At 40.7% G+C, this 21,843-nt stretch overlaps 2 protein-coding genes across 4 annotated transcripts in view; one reads left to right on the top strand and one right to left on the bottom strand.

The window, feature by feature from the left end:
• Nucleotides 1–21,843, bottom strand: part of LOC106075140 (fructose-bisphosphate aldolase-like) — a 49,051-nt gene that overhangs the window by 15,572 nt on the left and 11,636 nt on the right. Inside the window, exons 1-2 of one of the 2 annotated variants that reach the window (XM_056024081.1) lie at nucleotides 11,148–11,306; nucleotides 1,545–1,707 (exon numbers count right to left, since the gene is read on the bottom strand). In XM_056024081.1, the coding sequence (XP_055880056.1) occupies nucleotides 1,545–1,707; nucleotides 11,148–11,213 (229 nt within the window). In that variant the 5' untranslated portion in view covers nucleotides 11,214–11,306. Of the gene's footprint in view, nucleotides 1–1,544; nucleotides 1,708–11,147; nucleotides 11,307–21,843 lie in introns of those variants that run through there. The other variant, XM_056024082.1, reaches the window with a different exon arrangement.
• Nucleotides 1,706–20,004, top strand: LOC106075139 (hemicentin-1-like). Of its 2 annotated transcripts, XM_013236062.2 has the most exons (6): nucleotides 1,706–1,862; nucleotides 3,639–3,842; nucleotides 8,964–9,410; nucleotides 13,339–13,614; nucleotides 14,409–14,563; nucleotides 15,790–20,004. In XM_013236062.2, exons 3-6 carry the CDS (start codon nucleotides 9,183–9,185, stop codon nucleotides 19,454–19,456), a joined length of 4,326 nt encoding a protein of 1,441 aa, XP_013091516.2. In that variant the 5' UTR covers nucleotides 1,706–1,862; nucleotides 3,639–3,842; nucleotides 8,964–9,182; the 3' UTR covers nucleotides 19,457–20,004. The 2 variants fall into 2 exon arrangements, with proteins under 2 accessions (XP_013091516.2, XP_013091517.2); XM_013236063.2 differs by lacking the exon at nucleotides 1,706–1,862 and having other exon boundaries at nucleotides 3,539–3,771.

Below are 21,843 nucleotides of genomic sequence, written 5' to 3'. Positions count from 1 at the left end.
AATATGTGCACATTAAAGCCAAGGAGTTGACATGGAATATGTGCACATTAAAGCCTAGGAGTGGACATGGACTTTGTGCACATTAAAGCCTAGGAGTGGACATGGAATATGTGCACATTAAAGCCAAGGAGTGGACATGGAATATGTGCACATTAAACCCTAGTAGTGGACATGGAATATGTGAAAGCTGGGGGGGGGGGAGGGGGAGTAGGGAATATAGGCCTATCAGAGGTACAATGACAACTAAAGATTTAGAAGTATTGTCAGTGTAAGCTGCTTTTATAGAGTGTGAAAGAAATGTTTATTACAAAGAATAATTGTAACGTGTATTTTCGCAGGAGGATCCTATCCATGGCATTGAGATGCTATAGAAGGCTACTAAGTATCACATACAAAGACCGCATAACAAATGAGGAGGTTGGAAATAGGATCACAATAGTAAGTGGGCCTCAGGATGACCTATTGACCACAGTCAATAAGCGCAAAAGTTCCCAGGGCTCGCAAAAACCTTCCCCTGGAAAAGGCATCACAGGGAAAGTGATGGGAGAACAACGTCAAAGAATAGACAGGCCTGCCAGTGACACATAATTGTGTGTTCAAGGCGAAAGACAGAGAGAAAGATAGCCATCATGACTTGTGCCCTAATGTTGAACGGGGATCATTGAAGGTGAAGGTAATTTCGCAAAATTGTTCAGCATTTCAACAAAATTGTCAAGATCTGGGCTAGATTTAGACTATTGATAGGATAGTCTTACTAGACTTTTACTGATTAGATGTATACCATACATTCAACACGGCTAACGAGCTTCTTTTGAGGATTATTAGTTTATCTAAGAAATCTTTATACATTTCGAACAACTAAATTTATGTAAATTTTATCTTGTAAACTACAGACGTTCCTTCAAGTGATAATATAATTACGTCTAATTACGCTTGTTAGTTAGAGACTTTAATTCTGATAGGTCATTGGAATTACAGGCTGATTTGAGCAGCTCTTTATATGCTCTAATAGCGCTAGACAGATGGATTTGTTTGAATTTGTCCTAGCATATCATTATCATTTATTATATCTGGAATAAGAAATGTTCCTTTAGTTTATCTTTACATCATGGAGGACCTCAGAGCAGTGGACACCAGGTGCGAAGAGGCTTCATGCAAGGCAGTGACAGATTAGGTTTTTGAACTTAAATTTTTAATAGCAGGATAATGTACTGCAGATATCTCAGAATATTCATTTTTTGTTTGAAGTTCCGGAAATAGAGCCTGGCGGCGGGTCTCTGCCCCGAACCCCGCTGGGGAAGCTCACAGCGCTCCACCAGACCTTCTAACTGGGTGTCTACAGTTTTTCCACTAACTCCATGGTCCATGGTACAATAAATTTTGAATAAATGAGATAGAAGAGAGAGATAGAGAGAGAGAAAGAGAGAGAGAGAGAGAGAGGCTATATTGTCTCAGTGTCTAGACGTCTAGAGTCTAGATCTATCATCTAACTACTAGTATATTAATTATTATAATAATAGATCTAGACTAGATATAGTATCTACCTGTGTTTTCAACATTGATTTCTTGCAGTCGTTTTCCACACGTGCTAACAGATTCATCTGCAGCTAGAATTCCTTTCCCAGGTGCAGTTAACCTCTTCGCAATGTTAGCTAACTCTTCTTCTTTATCAGGAGGCAGGTACTGGGCGAATCTTGTAGCGGCCATCTTGAACAAAAAAACGCTACTTTTGGAAAGACAAGCAAGAGGCTACGATCGTCATTTCTTAGTGCGGAACGGACAGATGGGAATTCCCATAAGTGAATGTAAACTTGAGCCAGTGTGCAATAATGTGTCTCTTTCAGGAAGAAACCTATCCCTTGGTAAATAGTCTTATCTTATCAATTTCAGACAGAATTTAAGTCATTGGTTAACATGCATGGCTAGATGCATAACACGTAGGACGTAAACATCTTTTTTTGAATTAACGTCTGTATTTTATAAAATAAGAAGATATTTCCTCAAAACTGATGATAATTAGTGCTACGCTATCCATTTAAAAATAGCGACTTCAACTGTGTAAGTCACTGGCTCTATTGGCTGGTCTAGGAAAGCCGTTCCATGCTCTATTCGCACTAAGGACGAAGGATTGCTTGTAGGCCTACAAATGTACCCTAGTGTGTGGGCTATAAAGAAATGTGCCTTTAGGCCTACCTAATATGCGCATTTTTGAGTCTAAGGGAAAAAAATACTTTTATTAAGTCTTTGTTGACTGGATTTCTTGTTCCATATGCTAGGACACATTTGTACAAATGCTAATTCTTTCCTAGTGCTATTAGAGCATGGAATGGGTTGCCTGAGTCAGCCAGAAAAAATAATAATGACTTGGCAGAATTTAAGTCCTTGATTAACATGCATGACTAAGATGGACTTTGGAACACGCGTAGGACGTAATCATTTTCTATTTTGAAGTAACGTCTGTAGTTCATAATTTAAGATTCAAGTCTACGTGTAACTTTTCTTACATGAACAGATTCAACAAAGGGCTAATTTTTTTTTATTTTTACAAATATTTCTGCGTCTAAATAGAAAGGGACACGTGGGTGGCTACCTGGTGATGTGATATGTGCTTCGGAGTGTCGTTAGGATGTTACCAAGTTCAAACCCTACCCTGTCGTCCAGCAAGAGGTTAGGGTTAGAATGTAATAACCTTCAAATATGAAGGAACGTCTTAAACCTGTATACGAAATCACAATAACAATTGTTTCTCAAATTAGATTTTTTCAAGCTCGAATTTCAGTAAAAGTTTTGGATTTTTAACTCGGAATTGTATTTTAGAACCTCCTGAAAGTCTTACTGCATTCTTTCAGGGGAGGCCTTAGATAATTAGAGGCCCTAGGTGAAGAGAATTAGGTGGCCCCAAATGAAATAGAAAACTAAAAACTAAACAATTGAGTTCAGTGTAGTGCACTACTACAACAACGAACTAGTTCTTCTCTAAAACATTGTTTTGAATCCTAAGTAATTAATGGAGTCCCTAGGAGGCTGCTTAGTTTGCCTATGCCTAATGCCTGCCCTGATTCTTTGGAAAAATTCAAGGCCATTAGTCGCTGTGCTGGCCTCTTGACACCATGGTTATCATTTGTTCTCTAAGAAATAAATAAGATTTACATTTCAAAGGAAGGCGTAACTTGTCTATAAATAGTTGTGGGCTTAGTCTCAGTGGAGATAAACTGGTGTAACCTTGTTGACGTCACTAGAGCGCCAAGGGTTCGGCCAATCGCAGAAGAGGAACACATCTTTCGTAAGCTACAAGTCACGTGGTATATCTGTATATTTTGTCATTATGACCGGTCGCTTTCCTCACCGCATCGATTGATAGTTCGGATTAACTGAACCGCGCAACACGTGTGTGAGCTTGGTGTGTGTGTGTGTCTTGGTGAGTGTGTGTGTATGTTTGTATTGGTGTGTGTGTATCTTGGTGAGTGTGTGTGTGTATGTGTCTTGATGAGTATTTGTGTATGTTTGTCTTAGTGTGTGTGTGTGTGTGTCTTGGTGAGTGTATGCGATTACTCGTAAGATGCGCACAAGAACGAACAGCCCCGCCCATAATTTTCTTTTTACTTTGCTTCGACATTTGAAAAATATTTCCATTTCAGTTTATTGTTGTGTGTCCTGGTCACTGTGTAACGATCAAAAAGCTATCACCAACCTATCACCAATCTAGATAGTTTGTGTTGGACTTTCTTCTGGATTGACTTTGGTATCGTATCAGTGTACAGTTATTTATGAGTAAGCGTTGTCTTCAAGATGTTACCGGATGTATTTTCTTAAAGTACTTAATCTGTAGTGCTTGGTCTAAGGTTGGTTTAAATTACTTTTAAAAAAACGAACAGTTAATCTAAAATGCATGTATCTGTAATAATTGATTATCATTTATACAATAAAAATGATTTAGAAAGAAGAGAGTTCTTGGTGAATGGAGAGTTTCCACACACATGCGTAGAGAGATACTCAGAAAGACAGAAAGATAAAGGTTCATTCCTCGTTCCATATGCTAGGACAAATTTGTACAAATACTCCTTCTTCCCTAGTGCTATTAGAGCTTGTAATGGGTTGCCTGAGCTAGCCAGGAAAACCAGTGACTTAGCAGAATTTAGGTCATTGGTTAATATGCATGACTAAATGCCGCGTAGGTAACCTCTGTATAAGATAAGGTACGGATTTACGGATATAGGCTGTTAATTATGATCTAGGTTCACAGTCAGCAATAAACAAACAACAACCATTAGTGTCATGGCGGAGAATGATACTTTATTATATTGAACGCGTGCACCTTGGCGCACCATATCAACATCTCTCTTTCTTTAAAAAAAAATATAAAAAAAAACATTTCGGGGAGTATCATAAAAAAAATAAAACAAAACCACAACAACATAAACAACAAAACATAACATACACATATACGCTTCAATGAATATGAAACATATCACATTTAAAAATCAACATTCAATAGTTCATTAAGACACATAGTCATTGAATCTTGTCGGTTTCTTCAACTGATCCCTTGGTCGCAGGGAATGATGAGTTGATGAGTGGCGAATGTGTTGATCATGAGTTCTATTGTCCTGTATGTTGTTATCAGTATCGGGAAATATATCTTCTTCTGTTTCTCTGTTCGGGTTGATATGTACTCTGTTTCTTTGGTACACTGCACCATTGTCACCTCGAATTATGTAAGCTCTCTGATTGACTTGAGACTGGATTCTTCCACGTCTCCATGTAGGGTCATTAGGAGATTGGAAATAGACCATCTGTCCAGTTTTCAGCTGACTTAAATTTCTTGACCTCTTATCATAAGATGTTTTTACACTCATCTGACGTTTTTCTTTCCTTCTCATAATGTTCTCTTGACATGTAGAAATCTTAATGTTACTCCTTTTGTTTGGTATCAGTGTTCGAGTCATCCGACCAAAAAACATCTGAACTGGGCTTAGATTTGTGTCTTGCCTTGGAGTATTTCTAAATTCCAGAAGAGCTTCATAAGCATCTGACTTTGATTCTCTAGATTTCTTCATTATGTTCTTCAAAATTTTAACTGCTGACTCAGCCTTTCCATTGGATTGATGCTGTCCTGGAGAGGATTTCAAATGAGTCACTCCCCATTCCATCATAAATTTGGAAAAATATTCCGATGTGAACTGAGGTCCGCTATCAGATATACAAACTTTGGGCACCCCATATCTTGCAAATAAAACTTTCAGTTTCTTTATAATTGCGTGTGTTGTTGTCAACTGCATGTTTTCTACCTCTATGAGATTTGAATAATAGTCCACTATAGCTAGATATTGTTGGTCACACATTTGAAATAAATCAATTCCAATCTTGTCCCACGGATTAGAACCTATTTCGTGATGTATTAATTCTTCTCTCTGATTTGCTGGTTTATTTTTCTGACAAATGTAGCATGAGTTGGCTATTTCCTGTATTCGAGCTGATAATCCAGGCCAGAAAACTTTCTTTTGCTCTTCTTTTCATTGAATCTACTCCCAGATGTGCTGCATGGAGTTTTTCTTCTATTTCCTTGCGAAGTGATATCGGTATGATTATTTGTTCTCCTTTCAACAGGAGTCCGTCTTCGTATGTTAACATGTCTCTTAGTGAAAAATATTGTTTGAGTTCAGGTAAACCTTTTATGTTTGTCTGGCCATCCATTTAGGATATACTGAATAAGTGTTTGCATTGTTCTTTCTTTCTCTGTCTCGATTCTGACTTTCTCCAGCACTGCATCTGGTATTGCCAGTCCCACTGTATTGACACAAACATCAGGGATATCACTCTTTTCCTCTGATGGGTCTCTACTCAAAGTATCAGCTATGAACAAATTTTTGCCTTTGACACATTGAAACTGGATATCGTAACGATAAAGACGCATCATTAGACTTTGTAGCCTTCTCGGAGCAGAACTGAGTGGTTTTTGAAGGATGTTTTCCAGTGGTTTATGGTCATTCTGAACTATAACTGTCCTGCCATACGTATACTGGTCAAAACGTTCCAAACCAACAACCACTGCTAACAATTCTTTTTCAATCTGTGCCCATCTTTTCTGAGTATCAGTTAATGATCTAGAAGCTTATGCTATTGGACTGCCATCTTGTAATAACGCTGCTCCTAACCCATTTTGGCTACTATCTGCTTGTAATGTAAGCTCTTTGTTAGGGTCAAAATATATCAATGTGCCATGAGTCGATATTTTCTGTTTTATCTTGTTGAAAGCTCGTGTGCATTGATCAGACCAAACAAATGGTGTGTTCTTTCTGATCAACTCTGTTATGGGCTGTAAATCTGTCGACAAGTCTGGAACAAATCTTGCAAGATATTGAACCATGCCACAGAATCTTCGGACTGATGAAATATCTTTTGGAGCATTCAAACTCAAAATCGCAGATACTTTGTTCGGGTCTGGTTTTATTCCTGCTTCTGTAATAATATGACCAAAAAAATTAATCTCAGCTGTTCTAAAAACAGACTTTTCGTGGTTCAGTTTAATCTTCTTTTCTTGACATCTCTTCATCAGCTCTCTTAGGTTAATATCATGATTTCTGAGTGCTTCTTCTTTCGTTCTTCCTCTTCCTACCACTATAATATCATCAACGTAATTGAAACAGCCTTTCAGTCCTTCTAGTGCTAGATTTAATCGTCTCTGAAAAATTTCTGAACTCACTTTCAGTCCAAATGGTAATCTTTCCATTTGTATCTACCAAAAGGGGTTATCATTGCTGTCAAATTAGATGACGCTGTGTCTAGTCTGACATGCCAGAAAGCTTCTTGCACATCCAATTAGCTGAATATTTTGGCATCGTTCAAATCTGCCAATATGTCATCTAAAGTAGCAAGATTATAGAATTCCCTTAGTAAAACTTTATTCAGGGCTTGTGGATCTATGCAGATCCTAATTTTTCCATTAGCTTTTTCCACAATTGCCATCTGACTCACCCACTCTGTAGGCTCTATCACTGGTTCTATGATTCCTCTCTGCACTAGAGTCTTTAACTCCTCCTTAACTCTTTCTTGTAAAGCAATAGGGATCTTTCTACACGGCAGAACCTTGGGCTTAATGCTGCTATCAATCTTTAAAGACACTTCTCCTAAGTCACCCAAATCACCAGTAAACTTTGGACTACAGTCTTCTTCTTGGTTATTCACTACTAATGCTATGAACCTATTTTTATTGACTTTGATTAAATTCATTCTTGTTAAAGTTTCATGACCTAGAAGGCATGCTAGATTATTTGGTACAACTATATATTCCACTTCAAATGTTTCGTTAGTTTTCTCGTTTCTCGTCGTTAGAGTGGCTTTCCCTATGGGTCTCATTTCAGTCTTATTCCACATTAGTAATCTTTGCGTTGCCTTTTCTATCTGATTCTTATTTACGTATTTTTCCTGGATGGTATTTACATCAGCTCCACTATCCATTTGAAACCTTACACGGTGACCATTTACTGTCATAACTGCTGTCATCCTTTTCGTTTTGTGGTTCTCCAAAGACATCACCCATTCATTTTTTACCATCATGACATCATCTCTTGTGTCCGACTGTAGCTGTCTTTCATCGTTAGACATATCATCTGACACCTGCTGAATTTTCTTTTTGCACATCACAGCAAAATGATGTCTCCCCTTGCATGCTAGGCACATTTTACCCCATGCAGGGCACTTTTCTTTAATGTATTCGTGAATCCTTCCACAATACCTGCATTTACCTTTCTGAATGTTTGTTCTTGAAGGTGTTGATACTTTCTCAATGATTGGAGGGTCGGCTTGTATTTGTCTCAACTGTTTGTTGGCGGTCTCGTATGCTCTGCAAATATCTCTGCACCTTTCCAATGTGAGACTACTATCTTGTAGCAATTTCATTTTGAGGCATTCATGTCTAATACCAAGAACTACTCTGTCTCTAATCAAGCTATCTTCCAGGCGTTCAAAACAACACGTTTTTGCTAGTCTTCTCAGATTTGTTATGTACTTTTCAATGTCCTCGCCTTCTTGCTGTTCACGCGTATTGAACACATAGCGCTCATAAGTTTCATTCGTTTTTCCAATGCAAAAACTTTCAAATTTGTTCACTATTTCTTCCATCTTTCTTTCTTTTCCCTTCTCAATTTCAAGACCTTCATATATGTCCATCGCTTTTGTTCCTATAATTGTTAGAAAGGTGGCCACTCTGACCTCCTCTGATTCTTCCGACAATTTAATGGCTAACTCATAGTTTCGCCAGCTCCGGTGAAACTTTTGCCAATTAGCGGCCATGTTTCCTTCTACCTCGAGCGGCTCGGGTACTGGAAGGAAATTTCTAGCTGCCATTGCACGGCGTAGCCTTGAATTGTTGCCTATTTATTATTGCAAACAATAAACCTTTATATACTGATTAATGATTACCTTTGATCATTAATACACCGCTGCCACCATGTTAATTATGATCTAGATTCACAGTCAGCAATAAACAAACAACAACCATTAGTGTCATGGCGGAGAATGATACTTTATTATATTGAACGCGTGCACCTTGGCGCACCATATCAACATAGGCCTTACTAATGTATCCCCAGTACTTATGTCACGGGATGAGGGGAATAATTAGATTGTTAGAACCATAGACATAAATATATGTCTATAGATCTGTCTTTTTATTACATTAATAAAAATTAGGAATTTTTCACAAAATAAAACAATTAAAACAAAATGTAAAGCATGTCAGCTTAGTTGGAACAGCAAGAAGTAATTATACTCTCTTAGAACCAGCACTTTAATCATTATTATTATTATGCATACTGTATGCATGTATATTAAACCTTTTTTAGAAGTGTGTAAGTCCCATGCAATATAACCTATTAGAATACCAATATATAAGATATTTACACACATAGAAAACTGAATTTACAATATGCTACATACCGAAGCATTGTTATTATTGTTTTCAGGCTATGTCAGCTCTACACCAAGACATGATCGCTATGGACCATCCTTTACTATTGATTGTTCTAAATATCAAATAATATAGTCTCACAGATGTAAGATTGATTTAGTTTTAAAAACAAAGAGATGGCGCCAACTAGTTAAATGAATGGCGCAGTGCTAACTTCAGAGATGAGAGCCCTCTTCAACACAAAAAATACCTAAATTGGCAGCTCTAGACTAGAATGTCAAGAGGAGCACGCACACTACTTTTGGTGCTCGCGTTGAGCTGGTTGAAATTGGGGACACCACTGACCGACACCTACGCTGTTCTGGGACGTCCTTTCAGCTGGACATGTGATGTAGTAACAGCCAGTCAGCAGGGCCCTGTCAGATGGCAGCTAAACGGGGTCACTCTTCAGACTGACCAAAATGTCATCATCAACAACGACGGAACTCTGTATATTAAAAGTGTGAGTAATTAAGATATGTAAGAGATATTGTAAGGTTAAAAGAAGTTAAGGTTAAGAACAGAAGTTAAGGTTAAGAACAGAAGTTAATAACAGAAGTTAAGGTTAAGAACAGAAGTTAAGAAAAGTTAATTAAGTAGAGAAGCTAATGTTAAGGTCGTTAAACTCTTGTTTGTGTTCCCATTCACTTTGTACATCAGTCTTATCTAGAGTTATATTCGCGTAATTGAATGTTTTCTTCATTCACCATGTCACACGATTAATTCATTTGACAATATTTTTTAATGTTATTTTTATTAGAGACTGACCTCTTCCAGATTTGCTTGACCTGCCCACTTTTTGCGGATTCCAATCAATCAAAATATATTGGGGTATGGGATTTCACTTGGTTCTCTTCCAGAAGTAGGCAGCAGATATCTTTTCAAGCCACATAATTCACAATACCCAGCGTAGGCAGCTGGTGGCTGGGTCTGGAGTTAAATCCATATTTATGTTGTGACTCTCCGTGTCTTAAAAGTGTATAGAAGGACATGAGCTCGTGGTTGTTGATCATCGTGACCTTGTTTTTAGATATGGGGTCGAGGCTATTAAATATTGGGAGGTGGTTGTTAAATGTTAATTAAACCTGGCGTCATGACCATAAAAAGAAACCTGCGCATAGTAGAAAACACTCAAAACAGCCTAACACATCCCTGGATTTCAGCTCTTGACTAGATAGTAAAACAAGCGAAATATTTTTTAAAATCTTTTTTTAATCTTTTTTGTTTACAAATAGTGTACCTGACAGAAAGAGTTTCTAAGAGCTTGTAAAACAAAAAAAAATACAACAAACAGAATTAAATGGTACATTTCAAATTTTCAATACAGTTTGAAAGTTTCATCTCCCGAAACAAGTGATATTTTTTTCTGTTTATACTGTTTGGGATTATAAATTACATTATTCCAGTAGTGGCGAGATATCTTATAAATTACATTATTCCAGTAGTGGCGAGATATCTTATAAATTACATTATTCCAGTAGTGGCCAGATATCTTATAAATTACATTATTCCAGTAGTGGCCAGATATCTTATAAATTACATTATTCCAGTAGTGGCGAGATATCTTATAAATTACATTATTCCAGTAGTGGCGAGATATCTTATAAATTACATTATTCCAGTAGTGGCGAGATATCTTATAAATTACATTATTCCAGTAGTGGCCAGATATCTTATAAATTACATTATTCCAGTAGTGGCCAGATATCTTATAAATTACATTATTCCAGTAGTGGCGAGATATCTTATAAATTACATTATTCCAGTAGTGGCGAGATATCTTATAAATTACATTATTCCAGTAGTGGCGAGATATCTTATAAATTACATTATTCCAGTAGTGGCCAGATATCTTATAAATTACATTATTCCAGTAGTGGCGAGATATCTTATAAATTACATTATTCCAGTAGTGGCGAGATATCTTATAAATTACATTATTCCAGTAGTGGCGAGATATCTTATACAAATCTTGTAAGCATGATGTGGCGTAGCTAGGGGGGGGGGGGTCCAAATTTGAAAATCCCTCGGGACGCCATTCGATGGGGACCCCCAAAGGAGTGTCCGAAATTTGATTTTACATTAAATATCATTGCCATTATCCCATGTCAAGATGTCATATTGCAGGGGCTAAAGAGGTCAAGCCAAATCCAAAGCTACGCCCCTGGAATTTTCATTTGTTTGACAACTTTTTACTTACTGCCTTATTTAGCAGCTTCCCTCTATGTGACTGTAAAGGATAAGCCGGTCTAATTCTCTGGGTCATCTACGTACTAGTCGTTGTATAGGATGGTTTACCTTGTGTAACATCTCCATACCATAGTAGCATTTTTTGGCTCTGAGTGCTGATCAATTGTCTAATGTCTGAAAAATAATTATGGCATCACAGGTAAGAAATAAGGGGTGGGGGGGTCAAAAATTGAAAATTCATAAAATTTGAACTTATAAAAAACTTTCGAAAATAATGTGCCAGTTACACCAGAAACATGAAGATTCACAAACCCCATGCAAGGCCCTCAGACTCCTGGAAGATAAAAGTGGTCATCATTGAACCACGATGGACGAACTATATGACATTTTAATATCAAATGCTGTCAAATTTATTTTTTTTTAATTATGGGCTTTCAGGGATTTTAAGATATGAAAACGTTGGTTGCTTTCAAGATGGCCGCATTCTCCATAACAACCCGAATGTGTGTTCATGTCTATGCATGGTCAATAAAAGCATGCATAAAAGCTTATCTTTTTAACTGTAATTTAAAAACAAGAAAAACCTAAATTAATTACATTTTCTTAATTAAAGCTTATATGAAGTGTGATTGCATCAATACGTTTGCATCAGTCATGTAATTTCTAGTAGATCTAGTCTATCGACAATAAATATGTGCAATTAGAAATATTTCTACAACTTGTTTTTGTTTAGCGCTATTGCATGCTTTTCGTTTTCTCGGTGCGATAAGGGAGAGAAAAAGAAATGTATATCTGGGTGAGTTTTTATCTATTCGACTTGAATTCGAACTCGTGGCTCTAGCCTCATCAAGCCGACATATTGACCACTCTGCTAGTGAGGTGACTATGAAAATATGTTACAAACTTACCTTAAGGCAGCTTATAAAGGGTACTTATTCAACTCATACCACCACTTCAATGAAGTACACTTTCTTGCCTTTGTTTGAAATACCAAACAAAACAAAGAATTACCAATAGTTGATTAACTTATTGTTGTTGTTGTTTTCGTCGATTCTTGTGTTGTCAGTAAAAAGAAATCATTGAGCCAAGTTTCAGTTTGATTCGAGATTGGGTGGCGGAGAAGTAACATTTAGAAACTTATTACCAGACAGACATGTAGACAGACAGACAGAGTGAGCTGATATAATCTTTGTAAAAAAATAATGGTGTTTCTCCTCCTTAAAGGAAACGATTTTTAGCGGCCCCCGAAAGGGGAAAAGACGCTATTAGTTTTGTGCGAAATGCCTGTCCGTCTGTCCATTTGACCGTCTGTCCGTCTGTCCGTCCGTACCGTTTAGATCTCGTAAACTAGAAAAGATATTGAAAATCCGACATCACAATATTTTAGACCATTCAAAGTTCTGATGCAACGGCTACTTTTTTTTTTCTGAAAGTGAAAAATCTAATTTTTAAAATCAGTTATGCAAACAGTTTTTTAAAGAGAAAAAGCTAATTAGTATGCATTATATGTTAGACCTAATTTAAAACGAATAGTAATCTTGTAAACTTCATTTTCCTAAACTTTTTTTTTATGTTGCGGAATTTTTTTTTTTTTAGGATTCGAAATAGAGATTATACCTTTTCAAAACAATTAGATCAATTATAAGACATCGGTTAGGCCAGGGGAGGCGCGGTGGCTGAGCGGTAAAGCGCTTGGCTTCCGAACCAGGGGTCGCGGGTTCGAATCCTGGTGAAGACTGGGATTTTCAACTTTGGATTCTTTGGGCGCCTCTGAGTCCACTCAGCTCTAATGGATACCAGACATTAGTTGGGGAAAAGTAAAGGCGGTTGGTCGTTGTGCTGGCTACATGACACCCTCGTTAACCGTGGGCCACAAAAACAGATGAACTTTACATCATCTGCCCTATAGACCACAAGGTCTGAAAGGGGAACTAGTTGAGCCAGGTTCACATCTAACTTAACATTCACTTTCACCTATCCTTTGATCTGCGGGATCGTTGGGGCACTACACAGGATCTGTTAACATTCTTTCTCCATTCTATCTCTCATTTGTCTTTGATATAATTTCATTCGGATGTTCTTTCTGAAAATATTGAAGACTACCTGGGTGGACCACTTCGTAACCTTGTTTTTAATATAAATTTCAAACCCTTGACGTGCATAGATGAGAATCAATTCCGATTTCCCATATTTATTCACAGGTCCTCGACTCAAATCTCGGGCGGTACACATGCATCGCATATGATTCACAGACTTATATAGAGAGCACTGCCTGGCTGTACGCTGCCTACATCAACTCAACGGTGGATATCGCTCCCAGAATGCTCTCTGTCATGCTGAATGACGTTGTCTCGTTGGTCTGTAAGTTTGACGCCAGACCTGCTCCAGTGATAACCTGGCTCAAAGACAACACGAGCCTTAATCAAACTCAAAGAATCAAAGTCATTCAGATGGACAGTGCCCGAATCGTACTTCAGGTGAGAACTGAAATAGAACAAAGAGTTTATATTGCTACCAACGTCAACAAGCCAGAGATTGCCGCCACTGCCATAAGTAGGTCACTAATGAAGTACACTTTTTAGGTCCAATTGATTTCACACCCGCTTCAAATAGGAATGAAACTCTTTGGTGTTGGCAGGGGTGGGCGGGAGCGAGAGAGTGGATAAGAAAAAGAGCTAATAAAATTCACGGGCCCACAATATGAGAGCGTCCAAAGTCTATGTGGGAGAAATGACGATGCGCAGGTAAAAAAAAAACGGAGAGGGAAAGAGATAAAAGAGAGAGAAAGAGAAGGAAAGAGAGAGCGGGCCGTGAAATTTCATTGTAACAGTTATACTAAGTCACGGGTTAAAACAAAGTATGCTACGTTGATCGTTAAAGTACAAGTCTTTTATCGAAATAAAAATAAATAAATAAAATAAAGAGGGTGTTCCGGCCTAGTAAACAAAGCCTGGGGACAAAATCAACGGGAGTAGCCGGTGCGTACTGTTAGTTTGTTTATAGGCACTTAGTTTTCCTCTTTCCAAGCGAAAGTTTGAAATTTTGTTGCGTACAGCCCTCCTAAGTACCTCTAAGTCCCTGGTCCTCTTCCCTTCCAGAAATTTTAGTATAGAGCATGAAAGCTAGAAACTTAAATTTCCCCAGATCTGACAGAAATCCCCCAAGCTTCTTCACCACATTGCCATAATCAGCTTTATGACATAATTTTGCATTGACATTTTCATAGACTTTACGCTTTAGTTGTTAATATTGTTGCAATACTTTGTCACAGTTAACCAATGTCACTTACTTGGATAAGGGCAGTTACTATTGTACGGTGATGTCCTTAGATCTCAATCAGTCCTACTCTTCAGCCAATGTCAACCTCAGCGTGTATGGCCCTCCGATGATTACCTTAGGGCCCAAGTCAAAGACAGTTCCCATCGGGTAGGTACAACGCGTCTATGAATTTAAATCTTTGTGAAAAATTATTTTTGTTACACACTTCGGGGAGGGGGGGGGGGAGGGGGAATCAGTTGGCTGAGTAGTTAAGCACTTGGCTTCTGAACCTGAGATTTTTAATTTCGAGATCATTGGGCGCCTCTGAGTCCACCCAGCTCTGATGGATACCTGACATTTGTTGGGGAAAAGTAAAGGCGGTTGTTTGTTGTGCTGGCCACATGACACCCTCGTTAACCATGGGCCACAGAAACAGATGACCCCTACATCATCTGCCCTATAAATCGCAAGGTCTGAAAGGGGAATTTACTTTTTCTTTCTTTTTCTCAACCTGGGCTTCTGGGTTCTCAGTGAAAAAGGAAAGGCAATTGGTCGTTGTGCTGGCCACATGACACCCTCGTTAACCGTGGGCCAAAGTAACAGACGACCTTTTCCTGTTTGTCTCCACCTCCGACGGGCCCACGAAGTTACTCAAAAAAAATTAATTACACTCCAACACTTAGTCGGCCACTGTGCAAGTTTTCCTGTCATACAAATATGAATGTTTAACAAGGCCAGTTTGTGACTGTATTAATAAGTGGATTTTTCTTTTATACCTGCTCATAGTTCTACTTTTTAAAGGTACTGTCATGACAAGGAATACTGCTTAAACGCTTGGCTGCCGATCTGAAGCTCAGGGGTTTGAGTCTTGGTGAAGCCAGCCTGCTGTCATTAGGGATCTATAACATGGACATGTCTTTCTCAAACTGGGACATTTCTACATGTATATATTATTATTATATTAGAAAAAAAACTAATATTTATTATCTGGCACTGCCAGGGTCGAGCTTCGTTAGAAAGAAATTTTCTGGTGATGTGGCAGGTCTGCAGCAGTACCGCCCTCTGACAGGCAACGAGAATTTTCTTTGGGATGTTAATGGCCTTAAATGTGTTTGTAAGCTCAGTTGTCATTATTATATAATGACAGTGAATATTATTATTATCACTATTGAAGCATGATAAGTCGCACTGATTATCTATTTCGAACAAAACAAAGACAATAGTAAACGCCATTAGTGTTTTTAAGAAAGGAACTTGACAGAGTAACAACACTATAGAGGCCCCTCCCATGGGGGCACTTTAAAAAAAGGGGGGTAATAGAAGTTTTCATTTTAAATTTTTTCTTTTACCTTTTTTCCTTCAATGTTTTTTGTTTTATTTTTCCCTGAATGTAGGTACAACATTTCGTATCCTTGTGGATCTATTTCTGAGCCTCCAGGAGTGGTCAGTTGGTCATTTACAAACACTACCCTGTCCCCTGACAATGTCGATGCCTTTGGAACGTTGCGTCTTTACAACGTGGACCTTGTCAACTCTGGGACGTACCAATGTACTTGGACCAACAGTTTCGGGTCAACATCCTCTCCTGTGGTCTCTTTAACTGTGGCTGGGAAACCTATGGCGCCGATTATTATCACTCGACCATCCATGGTCAAGCTGATGGAAGGAGAACTGTTGAACTTGGTGTGCACGGGAGATGGGAACCCCAAGCCGTCTGTGCTGTGGATACATCCTAGTGGACAGGGCTTGGCTGTCGGAGACTTCAGCTTCATCGGACTAAACCTATCCACGTTTGGTGATACAATCAAAAATCGTGCATCGGTTAATGATTCTGGAACACTGTCACTTCAAAACATCACTAGATATGATGCTGGTAGCTACACATGTGTATTGGCAAACCCCGAGGGAAGCACCAACGCCAGCGCAGTGGTTGACGTTGAGTACGCCCCGTACTTTACCCAGACACCGCAAAGTTCGACAGTTAAAGAAGGCGGCACTTTCACTCTTCAGTGTAGCGCTGTAGCCAATCCCGTAGCCGAAATTACGTGGTCTACACCTATAAATACGAGTAGAAACATCTCCGCTTCTGATGCCATTGGAAACGAGGTTGTTCTCAGCTCCGGATCTCTCCAAGTAAACTTGTCCTACAGACGCCATCAAGGGATGTACACGTGCTTTGCTTCAAACAAAGTTGGTTCTGCTAGGGTATCCGCTAGCATCTCTGTGTTAGGTCCACCGGCATTCCTGGTTATTCCTGTCAGCCAAGGCGTGGTAGAAGGTGACTCCGTCATACTTCAATGCCAAGTTGACTCAAACCCACCTGCTACTGTGGAGTGGTATTACAGATACATGGTTGACCCATCCATTCAATCTACGGATGTGGCTAAAATTAAAGAGATGCTGCTGTCTGAAGGCAACATGCCAAATGGAAACTTAACCTTGGTAGTTCCTCGCCTGACACCAAGATACTCATTGGACAACGGAACAAGCTTGAAAATTATCAACGTCCTGGAAAGCGATGCAGGGCTCTACGTGTGTATGGCAAGCAACAACGAAGGGATGCGGTTCGAGCCTACTATCTTACGAGTCATCACTTTCCCCAAGTTTGAAGTGATGCCGAAAAACCAGACAGTAAACCTTGGCTCTACCGTCACCCTACAATGTTACAGTGTGGGAATCCCTGTGCCTACACAGCGATGGCTTTTCAACAACTATTCCCTTCAGCTGAACTCAAGAATCACTAAGGATGCCAACGGAACCCTGACCATAAACAATGTTCAGCAGAGCGATATCGGAATGTACACGTGCCACGCCAACAACCAGGCAGGGTCGAAGAACACATCAGTTTACCTTCGTCTCACAGGCTTGCCCTATTTCACATCCCCTCCAATAAATATTACAGTTTCTGAATTCTCAGGCGTCGCCTTACCCTGCAGAGGCAACAGCTCATCGCCCATGTTCATTTCGTGGTACACCTCCGACAGCAGCGGATCTAGCTTACAGTTTTTGGCTAAAATAAAATACGGTGAAACGCAAACATTGTGGACTGACCAACAGCAGTGGCTAATAGCGCCAGAAGGTGATTTGGTATTCCAATGTGCACTAAGAACGGACAAGTCGTGGTTTGTCTGTTCACTAGAAAACCAGGACGGGGTCACGACATCCCCTCCGGCATATTTATCAATAAACTACGCGCCTTCTGACGTCATGATCAGCACCCCGAGTGTTTATAGCTCACAATCTTCGACTCTGAATTGTTCTGGGTCGAGTAGTCCTGTTCCAGTAATAACCTGGGTCACCCCCTTAAAGACTGTAATTAACAGCACCGGTGTTGCTGGAGTAATAGTGCGAGAAATGCTTTTAGGAGAAATGCTGCAATCTTCTTTAACTATCTCAAACACCAATAACTTTGAGTATGGAGGTAAATGGCTATGCCGGGCTTGCAACATCCTCGGCTGTGCACTTCGGAGTGCATCTTTGGATGTCTCAGAAACGCCAGTCATCGTGCGAGAAATTTACGGTCGAGATCTTGAAAGTGAGTTTTCCGTCTCGTGTATTACAACAGGGCTGCCACTCCCTATTATAAGATACTTTTTCGAGGAAACAGATGTGAGTACTTTAGATGGTCACAGGCTGAGCAACAACGTGATGTACGTGACTAAAACTAAGATAAAGTCACGGTATAAATGTGATCCGGTGAATAGGTACGGCAGCGTCCCCGTTACTTTTGAGGCGCCAACTAGAGCTATCATAACCAACGTCTTTCCCGACTCAACGTCCGCGAGAATCATTTTAACATTCAAAGCCACCATACCCAGCATGTTACCTAATCAAGTAGTCTTTCAGTCTAGACTTAGAGATACTGAGGACTGGAAGAACACGACCTACTTCATTTCTGACAATGTTGAAGACTACTTGACTGTTGGAAAGATTTATTCCGTTGTCTCTAACATATCTTGTTCCAACAGCAGCTCCCTGCAAATTACCACAACGTCCGCACCCCTCATCAACGTCACTGTCGACTCCAACGGGGATGCTTACGTCTACACCACATCTGCAGATGTTTTTGATTTAAAACCTCTCTCCCAGTACGATTTCCGTGCATTTTTGGTCAATATTTTGGGCTCGGGTGCTGAATCATCAATTTTCCAATCTTCGACCAGCGCAGCGGCGCCATCCCCTGTGACCAATGTCACTGTTGACATCATCAATCGCACGGCGTTTGTGAAATGGAAACATCCAGATCCTCTGAACGGTGAAGTAAGGGATACAGAAATATCCGCCATGCTGTACAACTCAGCGTCCACCATTGTCAAGCACACTATAGTTGATGTGGTCAATCCTCCAGAAGTCTCATTTCCAAATTTGAACTATGGTGATTATTTCGTAGAACTTTTCGCATACAACCGACAAACTAACAAACGCAGCAACGTCACGAGAATTCCTTTTCGGGTTAAAGATCTTTTACTTGACTATGCTCCTAGCATTTCAGGCGTCAGAGCTTTGGATGCGTTTTCTGTAGAAGTGAATTGGACATCATCGTCAACCCCTGTGGATTTATTAGCTACGCTGACAGGGTTCGTTATACGCGTGAGCTCAGCAGACAACCAGACGGAGAGTAGTATGACGTATAGTGTTAGTTATACCAACGTGTCGACGTGGGTCGTGCATAAACTAGATGAGCACAAGCAGTACTCCGTGAGAGTAGCGTTCATGAGCTCAGCGGGAACGGGTGCCTACTCGGATCCAGCTAACATCACCACGCCTTACTCCCCTTTCAGCGAGACACCCCTCGAAGACACGAGCCTCAGTGCAACGCTGAACTGGAAGATTCTTGTCATCGTGCTGGTCTGCATTGGGGTGGCCGTAATGGCCATCGTGGCCGCTGTCGTTTTCACCCACCAGAGAAAACTGGGGAAGAGAAAGAGCGTTGACCTGCAGCACGGCAGGGGTCAGCGGTTGGATGATAGTAGTGAGTTTCGAGAGGAACAAGGTTCTGACATTGGACAGGACGGTTCAAAGGTTGAAGGTTATGACAATAAAGGTTTTACTGGACACTGACTACAACGGCACATTTAAAAGGCACGCAGCGTAGACTGTTAAATAAGCCTTCTAACACTTTAGTTTTCAACTCAATAAATGTTATATAGGGCCTACCTTAGTAGTTTGAGACCAAAAGAAAATCCACAGCCGATCAGAGACAGCTAATAGAGAACCTAAATCGACCACCAACGGGCAAAGGTTATGTCTGCGCTGGATGTGACAAAATATGTTGGTCGCAGCTGGGACTGGATAGCGAGCTGAAATACTATACTCCTCGTTAATCTTCGGACTCGAATAAAAGCCTAATTATTATTATTCTGTAGCTTACCACTAGCCAAAGAATCCGCCTTATATAAAGCAGGGACGCACAACCTACGGACTGCGGGCCATAACAACCAGTTAAGTCGCGCTGTTCAGCCCTTCGAATGAAGCTGCAAGGGCAAGGTTGTTGTCCGACATTTGTTGGATGTGATGTGGCCAGGCAAGGGCAAGGTTGTTGTCCGACATTTGTTGGGTGTGATGTGGCCAGGCAAGGGCAAGGTTGTTGTCCGACATTTGTTGGGTGTGATGTGGCCAGGCAAGGGCAAGGTTATTGTTCGACATTTGTTGGGTGTGATGTGGCCAGGCAAGGGCAAGGTTATTGTTCGACATTTGTTGGGTGTGATGTGGCCAGGCAAGGGCAAGGTTGTTGTCCGACATTTGTTGGGTGTGATGCGGCCAGGGAAGGGCAAGGTTGTTGTCCGACATTTGTTGGGTGTGATGTGGCCAGGGAATGGCAAGGTTGTTGTCCGACATTTGTTGGGTGTGATGTGGCCAGGCAAGGGCAAGGTTGTTGTCCGACATTTGTTGGGTGTGATGTGGCCAGGCAAGGGCAAGGTTGTTGTCCGACATTTGTTGGGTGTGATGTGGCCAGGCAAGGGCAAGGTTGTTGTCCGACATTTGTTGGGTGTGATGTGGCCAGGCAAGGGCAAGGTTGTTGTCCGACATTTGTTGGGTGTGATGTGGCCAGGGAATGGCAAGGTTGTTGTCCGACATTTGTTGGGTGTGATGTGGCCAGGCAAGGGCAAGGTTGTTGTCCGACATTTGTTGGATGTGATGTGGCCAGGGAATGGCAAGGTTATTGTTCGACATTTGTTGGAAGTGATGTGGCCAGGGAATGGCAAGGTTGTTGTCCGACATTTGTTGGATGTGATGTGGCCAGGGAATGGCAAGGTTGTTGTCCGACATTTGTTGGATGTGATGTGGCCAGGGAATGGCAAGGTTGTTGTCCGACATTTGTTGGATGTGATGTGGCCAGGGAATGGCAAGGTTGTTGTCCGACATTTGTTGGATGTGATGTGGCCAGGGAATGGCAAGGTTGTTGTCTGACATTTGTTGGAAGTGATGTGGCCAGGGAATGGCAAGGTTGTTGTCCGACATTTGTTGGATGTGATGTGGCCAGGGAATGGCAAGGTTGTTGTCCGACATTTGTTGGAAGTGATGTGGCCAGGCAAGGGCAAGGTTGTTGTCCGACATTTGTTGGATGTGATGTGGCCAGGGAATGGCAAGGTTGTTGTCCGACATTTGTTGGATGTGATGTGGCCAGGCAAGGGCAAGGTTATTGTTCGACATTTGTTGGATGTGATGTGGCCAGGGAATGGCAAGGTTATTGTTCGACATTTGTTGGATGTGATGTGGCCAGGCAAGGGCAAGGTTATTGTTCGACATTTGTTGGATGTGATGTGGCCAGGGAATGGCAAGGTTATTGTTCGACATTTGTTGGATGTGATGTGGCCAGGCAAGGGCAAGGTTATTGTTCGACATTTGTTGGATGTGATGTGGCCAGGCAAGGGCAAGGTTATTGTTCGACATTTGTTGGATGTGATGTGGCCAGGCAAGGGCAAGGTTATTGTTCGACATTTGTTGGATGTGATGTGGCCAGGCAAGGGCAAGGTTATTGTTCGACATTTGTTGGATGTGATGTGGCCAGGCAAGGGCAAGGTTATTGTTCGACATTTGTTGGATGTGATGTGGCCAGGGAATGGCAAGGTTATTGTTCGACATTTGTTGGGTGTGATGTGGCCAGGGAATGGCAAGGTTGTTGTCCGACATTTGTTGGGTGTGATGTGGCCAGGGAATGGCAAGGTTATTGTTCGACATTTGTTGGATGTGATGTGGCCAGGCAAGGGCAAGGTTATTGTTCGACATTTGTTGGATGTGATGTGGCCAGGCAAGGGCAAGGTTATTGTTCGACATTTGTTGGATGTGATGTGGCCAGGGAATGGCAAGGTTATTGTTCGACATTTGTTCTATGTGATGTGGCCAGGCAAGGGCAAGGTTATTGTTCGACATTTGTTGGATGTGATGTGGCCAGGCAAGGGCAAGGTTATTGTTCGACATTTGTTGGATGTGATGTGGCCAGGCAA

The sequence above is a fragment of the Biomphalaria glabrata genome, chromosome 3, assembly GCF_947242115.1.
Source record: "Biomphalaria glabrata chromosome 3, xgBioGlab47.1, whole genome shotgun sequence".
NCBI classification, from domain to species: Eukaryota; Metazoa; Mollusca; class Gastropoda; family Planorbidae; genus Biomphalaria; species Biomphalaria glabrata.
Note: the sequence above shows the minus strand (reverse complement) of the source record. Positions and strands in the feature narration are given on the sequence as shown.

Excerpts from the sequence above, each read along its gene's own strand:
- LOC106075139 (XM_013236062.2), top strand. The coding sequence starts at position 9,183 with ATGTCAAGAGGAGCACGCACACTACTTTTGGTGCTCGCGTTGAGCTGG. Across the intron at positions 9,411-13,338 it reads GAACTCTGTATATTAAAAGT|GTCCTCGACTCAAATCTCGG; the intron begins GTGAGTAATTAA and ends ATTTATTCACAG. Across the intron at positions 14,564-15,789 it reads TCAAAGACAGTTCCCATCGG|GTACAACATTTCGTATCCTT; the intron begins GTAGGTACAACG and ends CCCTGAATGTAG.